Source organism: Lepus europaeus, chromosome 21 (genome assembly GCF_033115175.1).
Source record: "Lepus europaeus isolate LE1 chromosome 21, mLepTim1.pri, whole genome shotgun sequence".
NCBI lineage: Eukaryota > Metazoa > Chordata > Mammalia > Lagomorpha > Leporidae > Lepus > Lepus europaeus.
In genome coordinates this window covers 2,067,118-2,084,970 of record NC_084847.1, presented here as the reverse complement: position 1 = coordinate 2,084,970, position 17,853 = coordinate 2,067,118, and the positions used below count along the sequence as shown (strand labels likewise).

Genomic DNA, 17,853 nt, shown 5'->3' with positions numbered 1-17,853 from the left:
GGAGGCACAGGCGGGGCAACCATCCTGCACAGCCGCTGCCAGGCCCCCCGGGCGCTGGCACGGGCCTGTGGAAAACGCCAGGCTGTCTGGGGTCTTGGCCAGCTTGCGGCTGCTCAGTACCAGGGCTGGCCCAGCCCCCCAGCCCACCCCTGTGATGCTACCCCACCCCATACACAGCCTGTCCCCTCAGCTCACCCCACCCCACCCAGGCAGGGCCGTCCTGAGGGAACACCGACCCCTTGGAGGCAGGAAAGCCTGGGCTGCCCTTTGCCCCAGACACGGGGGTCCTGCCTGTGAATGCAGGAAGGGGGCTGGGGGCCCGGGGCAGGGCGACAGCTGGGGTGTTGGAGGTGCAGTGCACGGCCCGGGAAGTGTTGCCTAAAATGGCACAGCCTGTCTGCCTCCAGAGCCTCCCAGCTGCTGGAGCCCACAAGGCCTGCGAGGGTGGGAATTCGGGGGCGGGGACAGCTGCAGGGGCAGCCAGACACCTTCCCCCAGCAGCTGTGCCCAAGGGCCCGCAGCCCGAGGCCAGCCTCAGGGCCTCCCCAGCGCACTCGGCCCTGTTCAGGCTGCCCTGTGCCTTCCGGTAGCTCCTTCACCCCTGCCCCAACCGCCCGCTTGTTAAACCCCAAGCAGGTGTGCAATGGGGTCCCTACAGAAGCACACAGAGAAATCAAACGGACAATGGAATAAACTCCTATTAAGCAAACGACTCTGCAAGGAAAACTGGACGTGGCCGGTTCCCCAGGAGCGCCCATCGGGAGCCCGCCAGGAGGCTCCTTTTCCAACTGAGCGGTCAGTTCCGTCTCCCAGGCGGGAGCCCGCGGCGCCTTTGCGGCAAAGGAACACACGGGGGCGCGCGGCCCTCGCCAGCGCTCGGGCCGGGAAGGCTGCGACCCTGGCCCGGCACGCCCACAGCTGCTGTGCAAAGCGCCGAGCCCTGTGGAGCACCCCGCGCGCATCCTCTCGCCCGGGGCTCCTGTCCCCGCATGGGAGGCGCTGCTGCCATTGCGCGCCTGGTGTCGCGCCCCGTGGAAGCTGCCTCGGGGAGCAGAGCGGCAGCCCGGGTTCCCGGCGTCACCGTCCAGTCATTACGTGCGGCCCCGTGTGCTCGCTGGAACTGGGATTTTAAACAGCGCTTCTTTATTTATTTTTTGGTCTTCAAATCGCTGTGAATCAGACCTGGAGGGGGGCCTGTGCAGGGGAGGGGCCTGGCGCGGTCCACGGGGACCCAGCTTGAGTCACAGGGCCCTGGCTGCCAGGGATGCTAATGTCGAGGGACGCAGGCGGCCGCGGGCCTCCCCCGGGCCGGCGGGGGCTCGGCGCCAGGGCCTCAGGAGGCCGGTGGTCCACAGACCTGGAGGTGAGCGCAGCAGGGGGCAGGTGAGCCGGCTTCCGGCAGCGTGACCCCGGCCGCCCGGCTAACCGGATCAGCGCCAGGAGCAATCCGCAGCCCGGCGGGCCCTGCTTAGCACCTTAAGGAGCTCATTCCAGGGTCATCGGCTCCATGTTTACTAATCCGAAGCTCGGAGAAGCCCAGCGCGTCCCCAAGGTCGCCCGGCCAGGACCTGGGGCGGAACTGAGCCACGCACCACTCTCAAACTCGCGGGGACGATGCGAAGCCGCGCCGGAGGGCTTCCTGGAAGGGCTGGCCTTCTCCGGCTCCCGGGGTCGCTTGCCCCACTGGCCCCCGCCGCACCCCCGGCGTGAAGGGGGACCCCAATGCCCCCGGGACTTCCTGTCCCGCCCCATACCGCCCCTCGGGGCCACGCCTCGGGTGCGTCGCGGGACGGACGCTTTCACAGACGTGACAGCTAAACCAGCCCAGCGAGGGCTGCGGGTGCCCGCACCGGGGCCGAGAGGCCGGCGGGCGGTCAGCGGGGCGGGCGACAGGAGCCTAAGCCGCGCCTCAGCGTCAGCCTCGGGTCGCACCGCCTGCAGCCACCAGCGCGGCCGGAGGCGCAGTACGCCTGCGCAGTGAGAGCGCACGGCTGGGGGCGGGGGAGCGGCGGCGCGCACGCAGAACGTGAGGGGCGGAGTCCGGCGTGCGGGGCGCCTCTGATGGGTGGAGGCGGGCAGGGGCGGGGCAAGGGGGCATTTCTGGGCGGAGCCTCGAGGCCGGTTTGGAATTTTTGGCGCGAGCCGGTTCCGCGCGCGTTCACGGGCCGTTCCCCGTCGGAGAGTCCTCCGCTCGGGCGTCCGGAGCCGTCGACGCGGACGCCTGTACGCCGGACAACCCCAGGGCCTCCCGAGGCCCCCGCCGACGCGGAATCTGGGACCTCGCTGAAGTCAGGTGAGCCCAGGTGAGCCCAGGGCCGGCCCTGCGGGTTCTTCCGGCTCCGGGCAGCTCCGGGCCCCTGACGAGACCTGTCGGTCGGCCTCACCCATTTTCCCTCAAGCCTGCTCCTCGGCGGCTGGCCGCACCCCTGCCTGGGCAGCCGGGCGCAGCCCTGCCCCTCCCATGACCCCCACCTCCTGGCCGCCTCCCCAGCCCCGCCCCGGTGACAGCCCGGTGCCCACGGAGCTCGGCCAGCCGTGCGCTGCCCGGGGAGCTCGCGGGCTGGCGTGGACCGCGGCCGGCGGACGTGGCCGGCCCGGCGAGCCTGAGGCGAGCGCCCCCCGCGCTGGGGCCTGAGTGACGTTGGGGCGCCTGAGCCCCCCAGGCTGTGGGCGTGAACGGGCTGGGGGCGCCCTGGATACATTGTGGCCGCCCCGCCAGGCGGCTGCGCACCCTTGGGTTTCAGTGTTACCTTTATAACGGCGCCCCTGCTCTGCTCCCGCGGGGCGGCGTGGGCCCGGGCCTGGCCGTGGCTGCGGGCGTGAGTGGCCAGGGCCCCCGGCGCCAAGCCGGCAGGGTCGCAGAGCAGACGTAGCAGCGCTCGTGGGGCTGTGCCGTCGCCCGTGTGCGCGCACGTGCGTGTTTCTGTCAGGAACATCGCAGGGCTCTTTCGAAAATCAAGGCAAGGGCGGTGTCGCGGCCCAGAGCCCCTGTTCAGGGCCCGGCGCTGTGGCGCAGCGGCTTAAAGCCAAGGCCCGCAGTGCCAACATCCCATATGGGCGCCGGTTCGAGTCCCCGCTGCTGCACTTCCAATCCAGCTCCCTGCTATGGCCTGGGAAAGCAGTGGAGGACGGCTCAGGTCCTTGGGCCCCTGCACCCGCGTGGGAGACCCAGAGGAAGCTCCTGGTTTCAGCTTGGTCCAGCCCTGGGTCGTTCTGGCCATTTGGGGAGTGAACCAGAAATGGAATTCCTGTCTCTCTCTCTCTGTCTCTCCCCTCCTTTATCTCTGTCACCTTGCCTTTCAAGTAAACAAAAAAAAAATTTTTTTTTCAAGTTAGATGAAAGAAAAAAGAAACATAGGAACATTTGCTCTAACCAGGGAAAAATGGGTCATGTCAGATTCTGCTACATTAGTTTTGCATGGGGATCTCCAGTTGTCCTGGAACCACTGATGAAGAAACCGTTATTTACTAATTTTTTTTTTAATTATTGTTTTGAAAGGCAGAATTACAGAGAGAGAGAGAGAGAGAGAGAGAGAGAGGTCTTCACCCACTGGTTCATTCCCCAAATGGCCACAACGGCCAGAGCTGCGCTGATCTGAAGCCAGGAGCTTCTTCCAGGTCTCCCACATGTGTGTAGGGGCCCAAGCACTCAGGCCATCTTCCACTGCTATCCCTAGGCCATAGCAGAGAGCTGGATCGGAGTGGAGCAGCAGGGACTCGAACCGGCACCCGTATGGGATGCCAGCGCTGCAGGTGGTGGCTTTACCTGCTACGCCACAGCGCCGGCCCCTGTTCTTTGCTGTTGAGTTATTTCAGCACCCTTTTTGAAGGCTGCTTGACCATGAGCGTGAGGGTCATTTCTGAACTCGGTTCTGTTGCCTTGACCCATGCTGCGTATCTGTCCTGTGTGAGTACAGCACTGTTTTGATTACTGGAGACTTGTGGTTCAGTTTTGAAACTGGAAGGAATCAGTCCTCCACTCTCATTTTTTTTCTTGTTTTGCAGTTGTTATGACAATTCTGAGTCCTTTGAATTTCCATGTAAATGTCAGGGTCAGCTCGTCAGTGCCTGTGATGAAGCCAGCTGGGATTCCTGTATGCATGTGGTGGGTCTCTAGATCAGTCGGGGGAGAGTTGCCATGCTATCTACAGCAAGACTGGATGACAACGACAAAAGTTCTTTCTGTTAGGTCTTAGATCTCTTCTCTTTTCTTTCGGCTGATGCTGTGGTGTAGTGGGTAAAGCCACTGCCTGCCAGCATCCCATATGGGCGCTGGTTCGAGTCCCGGCTGCCCCATTTCCAATCCAGCTCTCTGTTAATGCACCTGGGAAGCAGTAGAAGATGGCCCAAGTCCTTGGGCTCCTACACCCGCGTGGGAGACCTGGAAGAAGCTCCTGGCCCCTGGCTTCAGATCGGCACAGCTCCAGCCATTGCAGCCTTCTGGGGAATGAACCAGTGGATGGAAGACTCTCTCTCCCCCTCTCTCCCTCTCCCTCTCTCCCTCTCCCTCTCTCTCCCTCCCTCTCTTCCTCTCTCTCTCTCCCTTTCAAATAAAAAAATCTTTAAAAATATTTATTTATTTGAAAGAGTTGTAGAATGAAAGGGAGAGACAAAATGATCTTCCATCTGTTGGTTCACTCCCCAGATGGGTGCGACAGCCAGGGCTAGGCCAGGCTGAAGCCAGGAGCTTCATCCAGTTTCCCATGTGGGAAGCAGAGGCCCCAAACATCTTCTGTTGCTTTTCCCAGGCCATTATCAGGGAGCTGGACCAGAAGTGAGGCAGCCGGGACATGAACAGGCATCCATATGGGATGCCAGCGTGGCAGACGGTGGCTTTACCTGCAGACAGGGCTCCTGCCTGCTACATTACGATACCAATTGCTGTCTTTAGTTTCTTAAAGAAGCTGGGAGGGCCCAGTACTGTGGCGCAGGGCGTTAAGCCATGGCCAGCATTCCATGTGTGCCAGTTTGAGTCTAGGCTGCTCCACTTTTTTTTTTTTTTTTAAAGATTTTATTTATTTTGAGATGAAATTACAGAGAGAGAGAGAGAGACAGAGAGAAATGTCTTCCATCTGCTGATTCACTCCCCAAATGGCTACAATGGCCAGAGCTGGGCCAATCTGAAGCCAGGAGCCAGGAGCTAGGAGCTTCCCCCAGGCCTCACACATGGATGTAGGGGCCCAAGCACCCAGGCCATCTTCCATTGCTTTCCTAGGCCATAGCAGAGAGCCAGATCGGAAAAGGAGCAGCTGGGACACAAACCTGTGCCCATCTAGGGTACTGGTGCCACAGGCGGAGGCCTAGCCCACCACACTGCAGGTGCTGGCCCTGCTGCTCCACTTCCCGTCCAGCCCCCTGTTAATGTGCCTGGGAGAGCAGCAGAAGGTGGCTCGAGTGCTTGCATCCCTGGACCAACATGGGAGACTCAGAAGAAACCCCTGGCTTCTGGCTTTGGCCTGGCCCAGTCGGCATCATTGCGGCTGTTTGGAGAGTGAACCAGCGGATGGAAAGTCTCTGTCTCTTCTCTCTGCAGCTCTTTCAAATAAATAAATCAATCTTAAAAAAAAAAAAAAGACGACGACAAAGAGGAAGCTGGGAGAACAAAAGGGCAGGCCAGGGCCCACATGCGTGCGTCTGTTCTGCTGCTGACTGTTTGTTCTGTTCTGTTTCTTCTCATTGGTCCCTGTGGTCTCAGGTGCCATCTGGTGTCATTTTCTAGTTCAGTATGGTTTCGCTCACACTCACCTCCTTTGTACTGTTATTTGCAAATATATTTCTATATGTTTTATGCCTGACAATATAGTTACATACATACAGTTTTATACAATAACTTTTTTTAAGGACTTATTTGAAAGAGAGAGAGAAAGAGATCTTCCAGGGGCTGGCACTGTGGTGTCATGTGTTAAACACTACCTGTAGTACCAGCATCCCATATGAGTGCTCGTTTGTGTCCTGGCTGCTTCACTTCCAATCCAGCTCCCTGCTAACATGCCCGGGAAAGCAGCACGAGATGGCCTAGGTGCTTGGGCCCCTGCACCCATGTGGGAGACCCAGATGAAACTCCTAGCTCTACCTCTTCCTGTCTCTCTGTAACTACCTTTCCAATAAATAAATAAATCTTAAAAAAAAAAAAAAAAAGATATGTTGTCTGCTAGCTCACTTCCCAAAGGGTTGCAAAGCTGGGGCTGGGCCAGGCCGATGCCAGGAGCAGGGAACTCCATCCAGTTCTTCCATGTAGGCTCTCGGCCCCTCTTCTTTCCCAGGTGCATTGTCAGGGAGCTAGACTGGACGCAGAGAAGCCAGGACTCGAACCAGCACTCCAGCTGGGAGGCCAGTGTAACAGGCAGTGGCTTAACCTGTTGTACTGCAGCACTGGCCTCTAAGATCAGTTAAAAGAAGAAATATGCATCAATTCTGTTTCATCATTACAGAATCACCTGCACCTGTGTTCTTCGTTGTTCAGTGCGGTTTATTTACTGTTTGAGTTTATGTGCTTTCAGCCTGAAGAGCTTCCTTTAGAACTTCTTGTGAGGCACCTCTGCTGGCAGACTTCTTCGCGTTTTTGTGGCATTGTGTTTCTTTTGCCTCTATTTCATTCTGTAAGATTTATTCATTTGAAAGGCAGAGTGATGGGGAGGGGCCAAGACACAGCGAAGCTGAAGCCAGGAGCCAGGAACTCCATCTGGGTCTTCCAAGTGGGTGCAGGGGCCCCAGCACCTGGGCGGTCTTTCTTGTCTTTCCCAGGCTGGAAGCAGAGCAGCGGGGAGTTGAACCTGTGCTCCGGGGTGGGCTGCTGCTCCACCATGCCAGCCCCTCGCCTTTACTTTGGAAAGCTAGTGCTGCTGAATGTAGGGTTCTGGGCTGACAGTTTCTGCCCCGGCACTCTGTCACCCCTTAGCCTTTCTGGCCTCCATGCTGCTGATGCGAGGTCGCACTTCATTGAGCTGAGTCATCCTGTTGGGTGCCGATTCACCCTGTAAGGGAGGAGTCATTTTTCGTTGCTGCTTTCACGATTTTGCACACTTCCCGTATGATGTTCCCGCGTGGATCTCTGTGTTCTTCCTACCTGAAGTTTACTGGACTTTTTGGGTGTGTTGATGAATAGATTTTCAGGGTGAAATCTGGGAAGCGTTCAGCAGTTATTTCCTGACATTCTCCCCTGCTCCTTCTTCCTGTCCTTTCGGTGCCATTGGGAGCGTTTTGCTGTACTCAGTGGTGCAGCATAATCACATGACCTTTCTTCCCTTTGCTGATTGTGTTTTCTTCCACTTCAGATCTACTCTTTTTTATTTTTATTTTTTTAAGATTTATTCATTTATTTGAAAGGCAGAGTTACAGAGAGAGCAATCTCATCTGCCGGTTCACTCTCCAGATGGCCGCAACAGCCAGAGCTGGGCTGATCTGAGGCCAGGAGCCAGGAGCTTCTGGGTCTCCCACACGGGTGCAGGGGCCCAAGGACTTGGGCCATCCTCCACTGCTTTCCCAGGCCATAGCAGAGAGCTGGACAGGGAGTGGAGCAGCCGGGACTCATGGGATGCTGGCGCTGCAGGCAGTGGCTTTACCTCTGACACCACAGCACCAGCCCCACTGCTTTCAAATAAATAAATGTATAAATCTTAGAAAAAAGATACTATTTGAGTGGCCGCGCGCGAGAGCTATGCATTTAAATATATCTCTATGTATAATCTCTCTCTCTCTCTCTCTCTCCCTCTCCCTCTCCCTCTCCCTCTCTCTCCCATCCACTGTTTCACTTCCCAAACGCCTAAGCCAGCCAGGGCTGGGCCAGACCAAGGCCTGGAGCTGAGCTCAGTTTAGGGCGCCCACATGGGTGGCAGGGGCAAAGTGCTTGCGCATCACTGCTGCCCCCAGGGAAGCTGGAGCCAGGAGCCGGGGCTGGGACCGGAACTGCTATCTCAGCTTGTAGAGCACAAATGCCAGCCCCTAGTTTTTTGGGAAAAACTGGACATTTTGGACAATAGGTTTTAGTGACTGGATGCTGGGTCCCCGCCTCCTGGAGCTGTGGTTGTTGTGTGCCTGCTTGTCTGGCAGCTGGTTGGACTACCGTGGTGAAGTCCATTTCCCCCCTGCGGTCACGCCTCCGCTGGCCATCTGAGCGTGCAGCCCTGGGCATGCGCAGTCACCCTGGGACATGGTGGCTTCACGAGGGCTCTTTCTGATTCTTTTCTCTGAGAACACACGGCTCTGAAGCTCTGCCAGTTGCCAGTTCTTTGCTGTATCCTCTTTCTTCTCATTTCTTTTCTTTTTCTTTTTTTTTTTTAATTTTTATTTTGACAGGCAGAGTTAGACAGTGAGAGAGAGATAGAAAGAAAGGTTGGTTCACCCCCTAAATGGCCACCATGGCCAGCGCTGCGCCAATCCGGAGCCAGGAGCCAGGTGCTTCCTCCTGGTTTCCCATGAGGGTACAGGGTCCAAGCACTTGGGCCATCCTCCACTGCACTCCCGGGCCACAGCAGAGAGCTGGCCTGGAAGAGGAGCAACCAGGACTAGAACCTGGCGCCCATATGGGATGCTGGCGCCACAGGCGGAGGATTAACCAAGTGAGCCACAGCGCCGGCCCCATCTTCTCATTTCTTAAGATTTATTTACGGGCTGGCGCTGCGGCTCAATAGGCTAATCCTCTGCCTTGTGGCGCTGGCACACGGGGTTCTAGTCCCGGTCGGGGCGCCAGATTCTATCCCGGTTGCCCCCTCTTCCAGGCCAGCTCTCTGCTGTGGCCCGGGAGTGCAGTGGAGGATGGCCCAAGTGCTTGGGCCCTGCACCCGCATGGGAGACCAGGAGAAGCACCTGGCTCCTGGCTTTGGATCAGCACGGCGTGGCGGCCATTGGAGGGTGAACCAACGGCAAAAGGAAGACCTTTCTCTCTGTCTCTCTCTCACTGTCCACTATGCCTGCCAAAAAAAAAAAAAAGATTTACTTACGGGGCCATCATTGTTGCACAGTGAGTAAAGCTTCCCTCTGTGATGCCAGCACCCCATGTGGGAGCTGGTTCAAGTCTCAGCTGTTCTGCCTCTGGTCCAGCTCCCTGCTAATGCACCTGGGAACGCAGTGGGAAATGGCCAAGTCCATGGACTCCTGCACCCATTCAAGAGACCTGGCAGAAGCTCCTGGCTTTGGACTGACCCAGCCCTGCCCATTGCAGTTACTTGAGGAGTGAGCCGATGGATGGAAGATCTCTCTCTCCATGTGTCTCTCCCTCTCTCTGTCTCTGTAACTGTGATACATATAAAGCCCTGGAGACCAGGGCTTTAACCCACTATGCCACAATGCTAGCCCCTCCTTTTATACTTTTTACTTATTTGAAAAGCACACTTAGAGAGAGAGAGGAAGAGAGAGACTTCCATCTACTGGTTCACTCCCCAAATGGCTTCAACAGCCAGGGCTGAGCCAGGCCAAAGCCAGGATCCTGAACTCCATCCAGACTTCCCACATGGATACAGGGGCCCAAGCACTTGGATCATCATCCACTGGTTTCCCAGGTGCATTAGCAGGGATCTGGATCAGAAGTGGAACAGCCAGGACTTGAACTGGTATCTCAGGGGGCAGCTTAATCACTTTGCCACAACGCTGGCCCCTGCCCTGGGTTCTTGATTCTCTGGGCTTACATTGTTCCACAGACTGATCCTGTTAATTGTGGGCTCCTTAACACAGCAGTGTTTGCGGGCAGTGTGTGGGGCTTGTTCCTGCTGCAGGACGGCTGGTTACAGGGGCCCGTCCCCCATTCTCCCTGCACACCAGCCCTGTGGGTTAGCTTGACTCTCGTGTGGAGGTCCCAGCCTCCTGCTTGCCTCCCACAAACCTCCACTGACTTCGGCGGCACCTCTGAGCTTAAATTTCTCCATGTTGTTTCACATAACGTCATGTTGGGGTCAGGAGGACACTTCACAGCTCTTGGGACCTGCCTCCACTGTGCAGCTGGCAGCCAGGACGTGGTAACCTCTCCCCGAGAGGTGCCGCTGCCTCGGGAGCAGCTGCTGGGTGACGAAGTGGCCTCTGGCCTTCTCTGCTCGCCTCTCCCAGTGTGGAACCTCCCTGCTATGCACAGGCGGGGACTTGGGTTGTTGGGGCTCCATGTTCCAAGCAGATGAGCTCCAGAGGTAGAGCCCTGTGTGTGGGCTGTATGAGCGGGGCCTGGCCTTCCTGCCACGTGGAGCTGGAAGGCTGAGAAGTGCCCAGAGCTTACCCTCCTGGGCAGATGCCCTGTCCTTTGACTGGGAGCTGGGGGAGCCCCACTGGCCACACCTGTCAGTTGAGCTGGGGGCTGGGGAGGGATCAGGTGCCACAGTCTCTGTTCTTAGCAAGATTTGGTTGATTTCCTTGTGTAAGTGTTTGTTCACTCACTGTGTGCCCTCAGTGCCATGTCCGGAGACTGCGATGCTTGCTCTTGGGTCATCTCTACTGCTTGTGCCTCTGTGTGCGGAGAGACCCCTGGGGCTTGCACACCATTCTGACAGCAAGCCCTCACTGGCTGGGCCTTGGCACCACACTGAAGAAGAAAGGAGAAACATTTGGGACTCCAGGCTGTTGTGCCAGAGGGCCGTGTTACCATTTCCATCTCTGGGGCCCGGACAGGCTGTGCAGCTGGCAGGCAGCAGTTGGCTGTGCTGAGCTGGGGCCGTCTGTGTGGGCATCTGACTCGAGCCTGCCTGGTTCTGGGCTCCCTCCTGAACTGCGAGACCCTCAGGTAGAGATGGGAACGCCTGGCCCGTGCCCTTACTGGCCGCTGTGCAGGGCCCTCTCAGCCTTGGTGTTGAAAGCAGAACATGCGGGGGGCAGGGCCAGCTATAGGAGCAGCTCTCTCTGGGGCCACAGGCCAGGTGCAGTTTGAGTGGACCCACTGCTCCACACTCAGCCTATGTCTCTGCCCCCGCAGGCTTCCTGCGCTGGCCATGCCTGTGCCCACAGAAGGCACCCCGCCGCCCCTGAGTGGCACCCCTGTCCCAGTCCCGGCCTACTTCCGCCACGCAGAACCTGGCTTCTCCCTCAAGAGGCCCGGGGGGCTCAGCCGGAGCCTCCCGCCCCGACCCCCTGCCAAGGGCAGCATCCCCATCAGTCGCATCTTCCCTCCTCGGACCCCGGGCTGGCACCAGCCCCAGCCCCGGAGGGTGTCATTTCGGAGCGAGACCTCAGAGACCCTGCAGAGCCCTGGGTACGACCCGAGCCGGCCAGAGTCCTTCTTCCAACAGAACTTCCAGAGGCTCAGCCGCCTGGGCCATGGCTCCTACGGGGAGGTCTTCAAGGTGAGTGAGGGGTGGCTCCCACCTGGGGGACCCTTTGCCACCCTCCCCTCCCTGGCCCCACGGTGTCCTGGGCAGCCTGCCCCTCCCCAGCAGCCCCTGCGGGGTCGACAGCCCCTCCTGGGGGTTTGAGTTGGATGTGTTCCCATCCCCTGGGGCAGGCCTTCCAAGAGCTGCCTCGTGCACACTGGCCCCTTGTCCAGGGCCTGGCATGCCCTGTGGCCGCTGCCATCTCCCTACCTCTGGAGCCAGTGTGCTGGGGTCCTTGGCAAGTCTGCCTGGCCCCCGGAGCTGGCCCTGAGTGCTGTGCACTCCTCACCCACGCTGGCAGGCGCCAGGGATCCCCTGGCCACCACTTTGTTTCTTAAAAGATATTTTCCAATCATTTATATTTCCTTTAAACGAGTAGCTTTCCCTTGCTTTTCCCAAGTACTGTGTGAAGTGACTTTGTTAAGAAGTACAAACAGCGCAAGCGCCTGGGTCAGCCATGCCCCAGAGGAAGGCACTTCTGCGCCCGCTGAGCACACTGCCCGCTGTGTCCCGTAGCCAGCTCTTCTCTTGAGCAATGCGCCCTAGAGCTCGGCCCGCCGCCTGCATGCCGGGTCTCAGCTTCACTGTTGTGGCCTGCAGGGCTTCGAGGACACTTGCCAGCTGGCTGTCCCTGTGCAGTGGCGTCTCAGCAGACCCTGCCTGTTGTCCCTCCACATGGCCACGCCCCTTGTGGGCCACCCCACCTCACCTGTGCCACCACTTTGCTTCCAGGTGCGCTCCAAGGAGGACGGCCGGCTCTATGCAGTCAAGCGCTCCATGTCGCCGTTCCGGGGCCCCAAGGACCGGGCCCGCAAGCTGGCCGAGGTGGGCGGCCACGAGAAGGTGGGGCGGCACCCACGTTGTGTGCGGCTGGAGCAGGCCTGGGAGGAGGGTGGCATCTTGTACCTGCAGACGGAGCTGTGTGGGCCCAGTCTGCAGCAGCACTGTGAGGCCTGGGGTGCCAGCCTGCCCGAAGCCCAGGTCTGGGGCTACCTGCGGGACACCCTGCTCGCCCTGGCACACCTGCACGGCCAAGGCCTGGTCCACCTTGATGTCAAGCCTGCCAACATCTTCCTGGGGCCCCGGGGCCGCTGCAAGCTGGGTGACTTTGGGCTGCTGGTGGAGCTGGGTGCAGTCGGGGCCGGCGAGGCCCAGGAGGGAGACCCCCGCTACATGGCCCCCGAGCTGCTGCAGGGCTCCTATGGAACAGCAGCTGATGTTTTCAGGTGAGGGCTGGGCTGTGGCGGGCTGGGGGGGGGGTCCTTCCTGGAGGAGATCAGGAGAGAGAAGGCCTCTCTGGGAGGGATGCCGCCTCCTGGGCAAGGTCAGGATCAGCCTCCGCTGGGAGGTGCTGCCCCCGTTCCCAGACCAGGCCGCTTCTAGCGCGACTGCCCAGATCAGCCTCGTCCTGCTGCTGCGCACCAGGCACCTTTGCCATTTGCCTGGAGGGAGGGGTGCACCGTGAGCTCAGGGCCACGCCCCAACCTTGCAGTTGGCAGGTCCCATGGGGCGATGGTAGCAGTCATGGAGCAGCCAGGGTGCTGTCAGAGTAGGCGGGGCACAGGGTGGACCTACCCCAGCAGTGTGTGGGCTGTGCTGAGTGGGTCCACACTCCACAGTGGAGCTCCTGTCCTGCCGGGCCCTCCCCAGCTCTTTCCCCACCTCCCTGGCTGATGGTGGAAGACAGCTACCCGCTCCCACCCAGCAGAGGCAGCCTGGGACTGGGTCTGTGTCTCGGGGCCAACCCTGCTTGTTTCTGTCCCCTCACCCCCCCCAGTCTGGGTCTCACCATCCTGGAAGTGGCGTGCAACATGGAGCTGCCCCATGGTGGCGAGGGCTGGCAGCAGCTGCGCCAGGGCTACCTGCCCCCTGAGTTCACTGCCGGTGAGTGCGGGCAGGGGCAGGCTGCGGTGGAGAGGATGGTGGGCTCAGAGCCATCAGTGCCCTGGGACGCTGACGTGACCCCACCCCATGGCAGATCTGTCCCCCGAACTCCGTTCTGTCCTTGTCATGATGCTGGAGCCTGACCCCCAGTTGCGGGCCACTGCTGAGGCCCTGCTGGCCCTGCCCATGCTGAGGCCACCACGGCCCTGGAGAGTCCTGTGGTTCCTGGCTGCTGAGGCCCTGAGTCGTGGGTGGGCCCTGTGGCAGGTAAGCACCCTCTACAGCTAGGTGGCCATGCCTGCCCCCTGACCAGGGCCAGCACCTCCTGAGGCTTCTCTCCCCACACAGGCTCTGCTCGCCCTGCTGTGCTGGCTCTGGCATGGGCTAGCCCACCCTGCCAGCTGGCTGCAGCCCCCAGGCCCGCCAGCCACCCCTCCCGGCTCACCGCCCTGCAGCCTGCTCCTGGACGGCAGCCTCTCCAGCAGCTGGGATGAGGACAGTCTACGGTAGGTGAGAGCAGGGCGCGTGGCTGGGTGGAGTGACCACTCCATGACCATGCCCTAGGAGGAGTGGTGAATGGAGAGCTCCCACAGAGCTCAACCCCTTTGCACAACCAAGGCAGGAGGGGTGTGGAGCAGTCTCTGCACACGGCAGGCTTAGCACTCGGTGCCGTCACTCTGCTCCCACCCTGGCAGAGGCTGCCAGGGCCCAGGGACAAGGCATTGTCCCTCCCCTGGGTAGAGGAACCCCCTAAGGCCCGGCGAGTCCCCGCCCCAGGAAGCCTGCCTTCATCCCGGGTGCCTGGTAAGCCAGCGCGAGGCGGGAACCTGGAAAGCCCTACAGCAACCCCACCCCTTCACAGCAGACGCGAGCAGCCGAAGTTCCTCACTCACTGAAAGTCCGCTCATGGCCGGCTCAGAGCTCGTGCGTTGTGCACAGGGACAGAGCGGTCTCTGCGCGTGGCTGGGTGGAAGGACTTGCAGGCCGGCAGAGTGCACCATGTTTTATTTCCTGGTTGTGGCTTGCTGCCGCTCTGGACGGTGGGCTCCCAGGCCCTCCCTAGGGGCAGAGCTGCTCCAGAGCTGCTCTATCCTGCACTCCCCAGCCTTCAACACTGTTTGTCTTGCCCCTTCCTGCAGGGCCACGCTCTCCCCAGAGGCCACCCTGGCTCGGGCTACTGGCAGTACCTCCACTCCCCGGAGCAGATACCCACCCAGGTGAGCAGGCCCAGGGGCAGGGGCCTGGGCGGGGCTGGCTTGGGGGTTCCGAGTATCATCTCTCTCTTCTCTCCCCCAGGGATGCCCTGGACCTCAGTGACATCGACTCAGAGCCACCTCGGGGTTCCTTCCCCTCCTTTGAGCCTCGGAACCTCCTCAGCCTGTTTGAGGACTCACTAGACCCAACCTGGGCCTCGGGCCCCACATAGCTGCTTTTAACCTCCTGTTCCCTTTTCTCTCGTTCCCTGGAAAGTGGGGTCCCTCTGGGGCCTCTGCCTGGCCATGTGTAATAAAAGGTATTTGAACCTTGGGAGTACCCAAGCTCACTGGCATGGCCACACAGCACCACCTGTCCCTTTGTGGTTGACGCCCAGGGTCTCTGGCTCCTGGGAGGGGATCTGAGGCTGACCCTGCTGCAGAACCCGGGGCCTCAGGCCTCCAGCCTGCAGACGGGAGCCGCCCTGCAGGGGGGGATAGATGTCTTGGGTGGGCGTGTCCCCAGTGGGCAGGCTGTGCTGTCCGCATGGCACTCAAGACAGAGGCAGGTCCTTAGCCCCTTGGGGCCTGGCCCTGGCCACTCCATTCCACATGGGTGGCACCTGCCTCAAAAGAGCAGCAGCGTTAACCCCTGAACCACCCTGCCTACTGGACAGAAGGCCAGTGCCCACCTGTACTGGACGCAGGGGCTGGCCCTGCTGCCCCAGACCCTCGCGCTGTAGCCTGGACAGAATGGAGGTGGGGCCAGGCAGCTGCTGGCTACCCGGGAGGCCCACATGCAGGGCAGACAGGTGGGAGTCAGGAAGTGGGGCTGGAGGGGCGGCCTTGGGAGGGTCAGGGGGGGTGATGGCTGCAGGCTGGCGGGACTCCAGCTGTCAGAGTCCCTCTGGTCCAGCCCTCACAGGTCAGAGGGCAAACGGCCCAAAAGGGAAGTGGTTCTTTGCAGCTAACAGTGAACAGTACTGGGAGGAAGGCAGGGAGTGGAAGCTGGAGCTTAGGGCAGGGGGAGGGGACTCGGTCAGTCCACAGAGGAGAGGGCTGCTCCCAGCAGGAAGTCTGTCCCTTGGCGACCAGCAGGAGGGGGGCAGGCCGCTCAGTCCGGTGGACAGGCGTGGCGGGCGGCCCAGAGCAGGTCGGGTACCACCCCAGCGTGCAGCTGGAGGATGGAGCCCACACTGAGCAGGTGCATGATCTGGTGTGAGTTGCCCCAGTAGTCAAAGCGCCCAGGTCCCCAGCGCTCCGGCAGACGGGCGACGTTCACCAGCCCGCCGAGCAGTGCCAGTGCGTCCATGCGCAGGTAGCAGGGCAGGGAGCCCGGGGCTCCTGAGCCCAGCCCCAGTCCCCGGGCCCCAAACACCAGCAGGCGGGCACCCGCTTGCCAACCAAAGGCTCGGAGCCTGGCGGTGGTGGAGGGGGCAGTGAGGGCCCGCCAGCCAGCCACTCCTGAGAGCACGGTGTAGCCCACCAGGGCAGCCGGGCGCAGCCAGGGCCTGCAGGCCAGGGTGCAGTGGATGATGGGCAGGGCCCCTGTATTGGGAGAGTGGGAAAGAGCACATTAGTCTGGGAGGCTGCTCAGCCTCCCCTCCCCTTCCCAGGGCCTCCCCGTCCTTGGCTCCCACCCACCGGCGCCCCGGCTCACCAAGGGTGTTGACGAGGCAGACCCCACACATGTCGAGGGCCAGGAGCCGGGCGTACACTGGGCTGCCCCCTTGGTGGCACATGAAGAGGTGATAGAGCACAGAGCCCGCAGGGGGTGCCAGGCAGGCCACACAGTGCGTGCCCCCCAGCCAGCCGTCCTTGCCCAGCTGTCCCCAGGGCATGGTCATCGGCACCAGCACCAGGAAGCCCAGCAGAGCCAGCCCTGGGGGAGGGACACAGGTGTCCATGAGTGTCAGCACCAAGTCAGACAACAGAAAGGGCGTCACGCTGCAGGAGACGAGTCACTCATTGGGGCTTGCAGGAGGTGAGTCACTCATCGGGGCTCGCGGGAGGTGCCGGGAGGGCCTGCCCCAGAGAACCCTGTAAGTGAGCATGGGGCCGGGGGTCTAACTCCCACACCACCCTGGCCTGCCAGCTTCCAGGGTGGCCGCAGGAGCACAGAAGAGTAAGAGGACACAGTGGCGACGCTACCAGCCCAGAGCTACTGAGCTGCTCACACCAGGGGCCTCTCCAGAAGCGCCCAGAAAGGGAGGCTTTGGGCCTTGTACCAGAAAGGAGTGAGGCCCGGCAGTGGCCGGCACACCCAGGGGCGGGGAGAGGGGGCCGAATGGAACCAGCCCCTCTCCAAGCCAGCACCGGGCACCACCAAGCCTGGGCCCGACCGGCTCAGGGCCCCTCGCGCAGCTGGGGCAGCTCAAGGGCGGGCAGGGCTGTGTCAGCAGAGCTCGGCGGGCCGCGGAGGAGGGGCCGCGCGCCCGCTGGGGGAGGAAGGTGCCGCCACCAGGCGGTGCCCCAAGGCAGAGCTGCTGGGACCAGGCCGTGGGTGGGGTGGGGGGTTCTGCTGCGTGCTGAACCCCTCCTCCACGCAATCAGCACCCACCTCCGGGACGGGTGCTGGCGAGGAAGGGTGCCCAGGACGCTGGGGTCAGGAAGGGGCGGGACATCAGGCCTCGCAACCCCCGCACGGAGGGAGAGGGGGGATTAAGCGGGCTCGGGGGCCCTTCTGCCCTGGAGCCCCGCTGAGAAGGCGGAAGCTGCAGGGCGGCCCGGGACAATGGCAGCTTTGTCACCGCGGCTCCTAGCCCTGCCAGGGCCGGGGCAGGCCGAAGCTTAGCGCCGGGGTGCTCCCTTGCCTTCGGCCCCCGGCGCGGCGCTGGCAGAACAGTCCCCGGTGCGGGATGCGTGTTGGGGGCGCAGCTCACCGTGCGTGTAGATGTTGCCCAGCTCGTTGTGCAGATAGAAGAGGCTCCGCAGGCAGCCCGAGCCGCTGCTGGCCGGCCGGTAGCCGGTCAGCACGAACTTATTGAACTGCAGGTGTGGCGGCGAGCTGGCCCAGTCCAGCAGGCGAGGCCCGGCGAGGAACGCCATGGCCCAGCGCAGCACCGGCGGTCCGCGCTTCTGTCCCCGACCTCCTCCTCCTCAGCGGGGTCGCGGCGCCTGGGGACGCATCCCCGCCCGCTGCCCTTCGCCGGATCCGCGAACGCTCTCGCTGGGGGTCCGGGCCCGCGCCCCTCCAGCCGTGCGCAAGCGCGAGCCTGACGCCCCCGCTCCGGGGCGGAGGCTGGGGACGCGCTGGGTGTCCGGGCGCAGTGCGGTCGGCTCCACCGGGCTGGCGCGCCGCAGCGATGGCTCGCGCCGGCGGAGGCGGCTGGTCGTCTCGCCAAAGCTCGGAGGACGGGCGCGGCCGGACGCTGGAGGGGACGCCAGGCTCCGCCCCGGCTGCTCGCCCCCGCCATCCTGCTCGGTTTCGCGCGCTGGGCTCCTGACGCAGGCGCTGCAAAGGCCAATGGGTGCGGCCGGCGGGAAGGCCC

General features: G+C 61.6%; 2 protein-coding genes across 4 annotated transcripts; one reads left to right on the top strand and one right to left on the bottom strand.

The window, feature by feature from the left end:
• The first annotated feature begins 2,167 nt into the window (after positions 1-2,167).
• Positions 2,168-14,604, top strand: PKMYT1 (protein kinase, membrane associated tyrosine/threonine 1). 3 transcript variants are annotated; one of them, XM_062179910.1, is made up of 8 exons: positions 2,168-2,293; positions 10,892-11,258; positions 12,018-12,511; positions 13,063-13,169; positions 13,264-13,436; positions 13,518-13,675; positions 14,309-14,386; positions 14,466-14,604. In XM_062179910.1, exons 2-8 carry the CDS (start codon positions 10,908-10,910, stop codon positions 14,593-14,595), a joined length of 1,491 nt encoding a protein of 496 aa, XP_062035894.1. In that variant the 5' UTR covers positions 2,168-2,293; positions 10,892-10,907; the 3' UTR covers positions 14,596-14,604. The 3 variants fall into 3 exon arrangements, with proteins under 3 accessions (XP_062035894.1, XP_062035893.1, XP_062035892.1); XM_062179909.1 differs by having other exon boundaries at positions 2,168-2,303; XM_062179908.1 differs by lacking the exon at positions 2,168-2,293 and adding an exon at positions 3,752-4,105.
• On the bottom strand, positions 14,158-17,652 carry PAQR4 (progestin and adipoQ receptor family member 4). The gene is made up of 3 exons (XM_062179911.1): positions 17,245-17,652; positions 16,023-16,244; positions 14,158-15,910 (listed from the first exon to the last, which is right to left on the bottom strand). Exons 1-3 carry the CDS (start codon positions 17,408-17,410, stop codon positions 15,477-15,479), a joined length of 822 nt encoding a protein of 273 aa, XP_062035895.1. The 5' UTR covers positions 17,411-17,652; the 3' UTR covers positions 14,158-15,476.
• Positions 17,653-17,853: the final 201 nt, after the last annotated feature.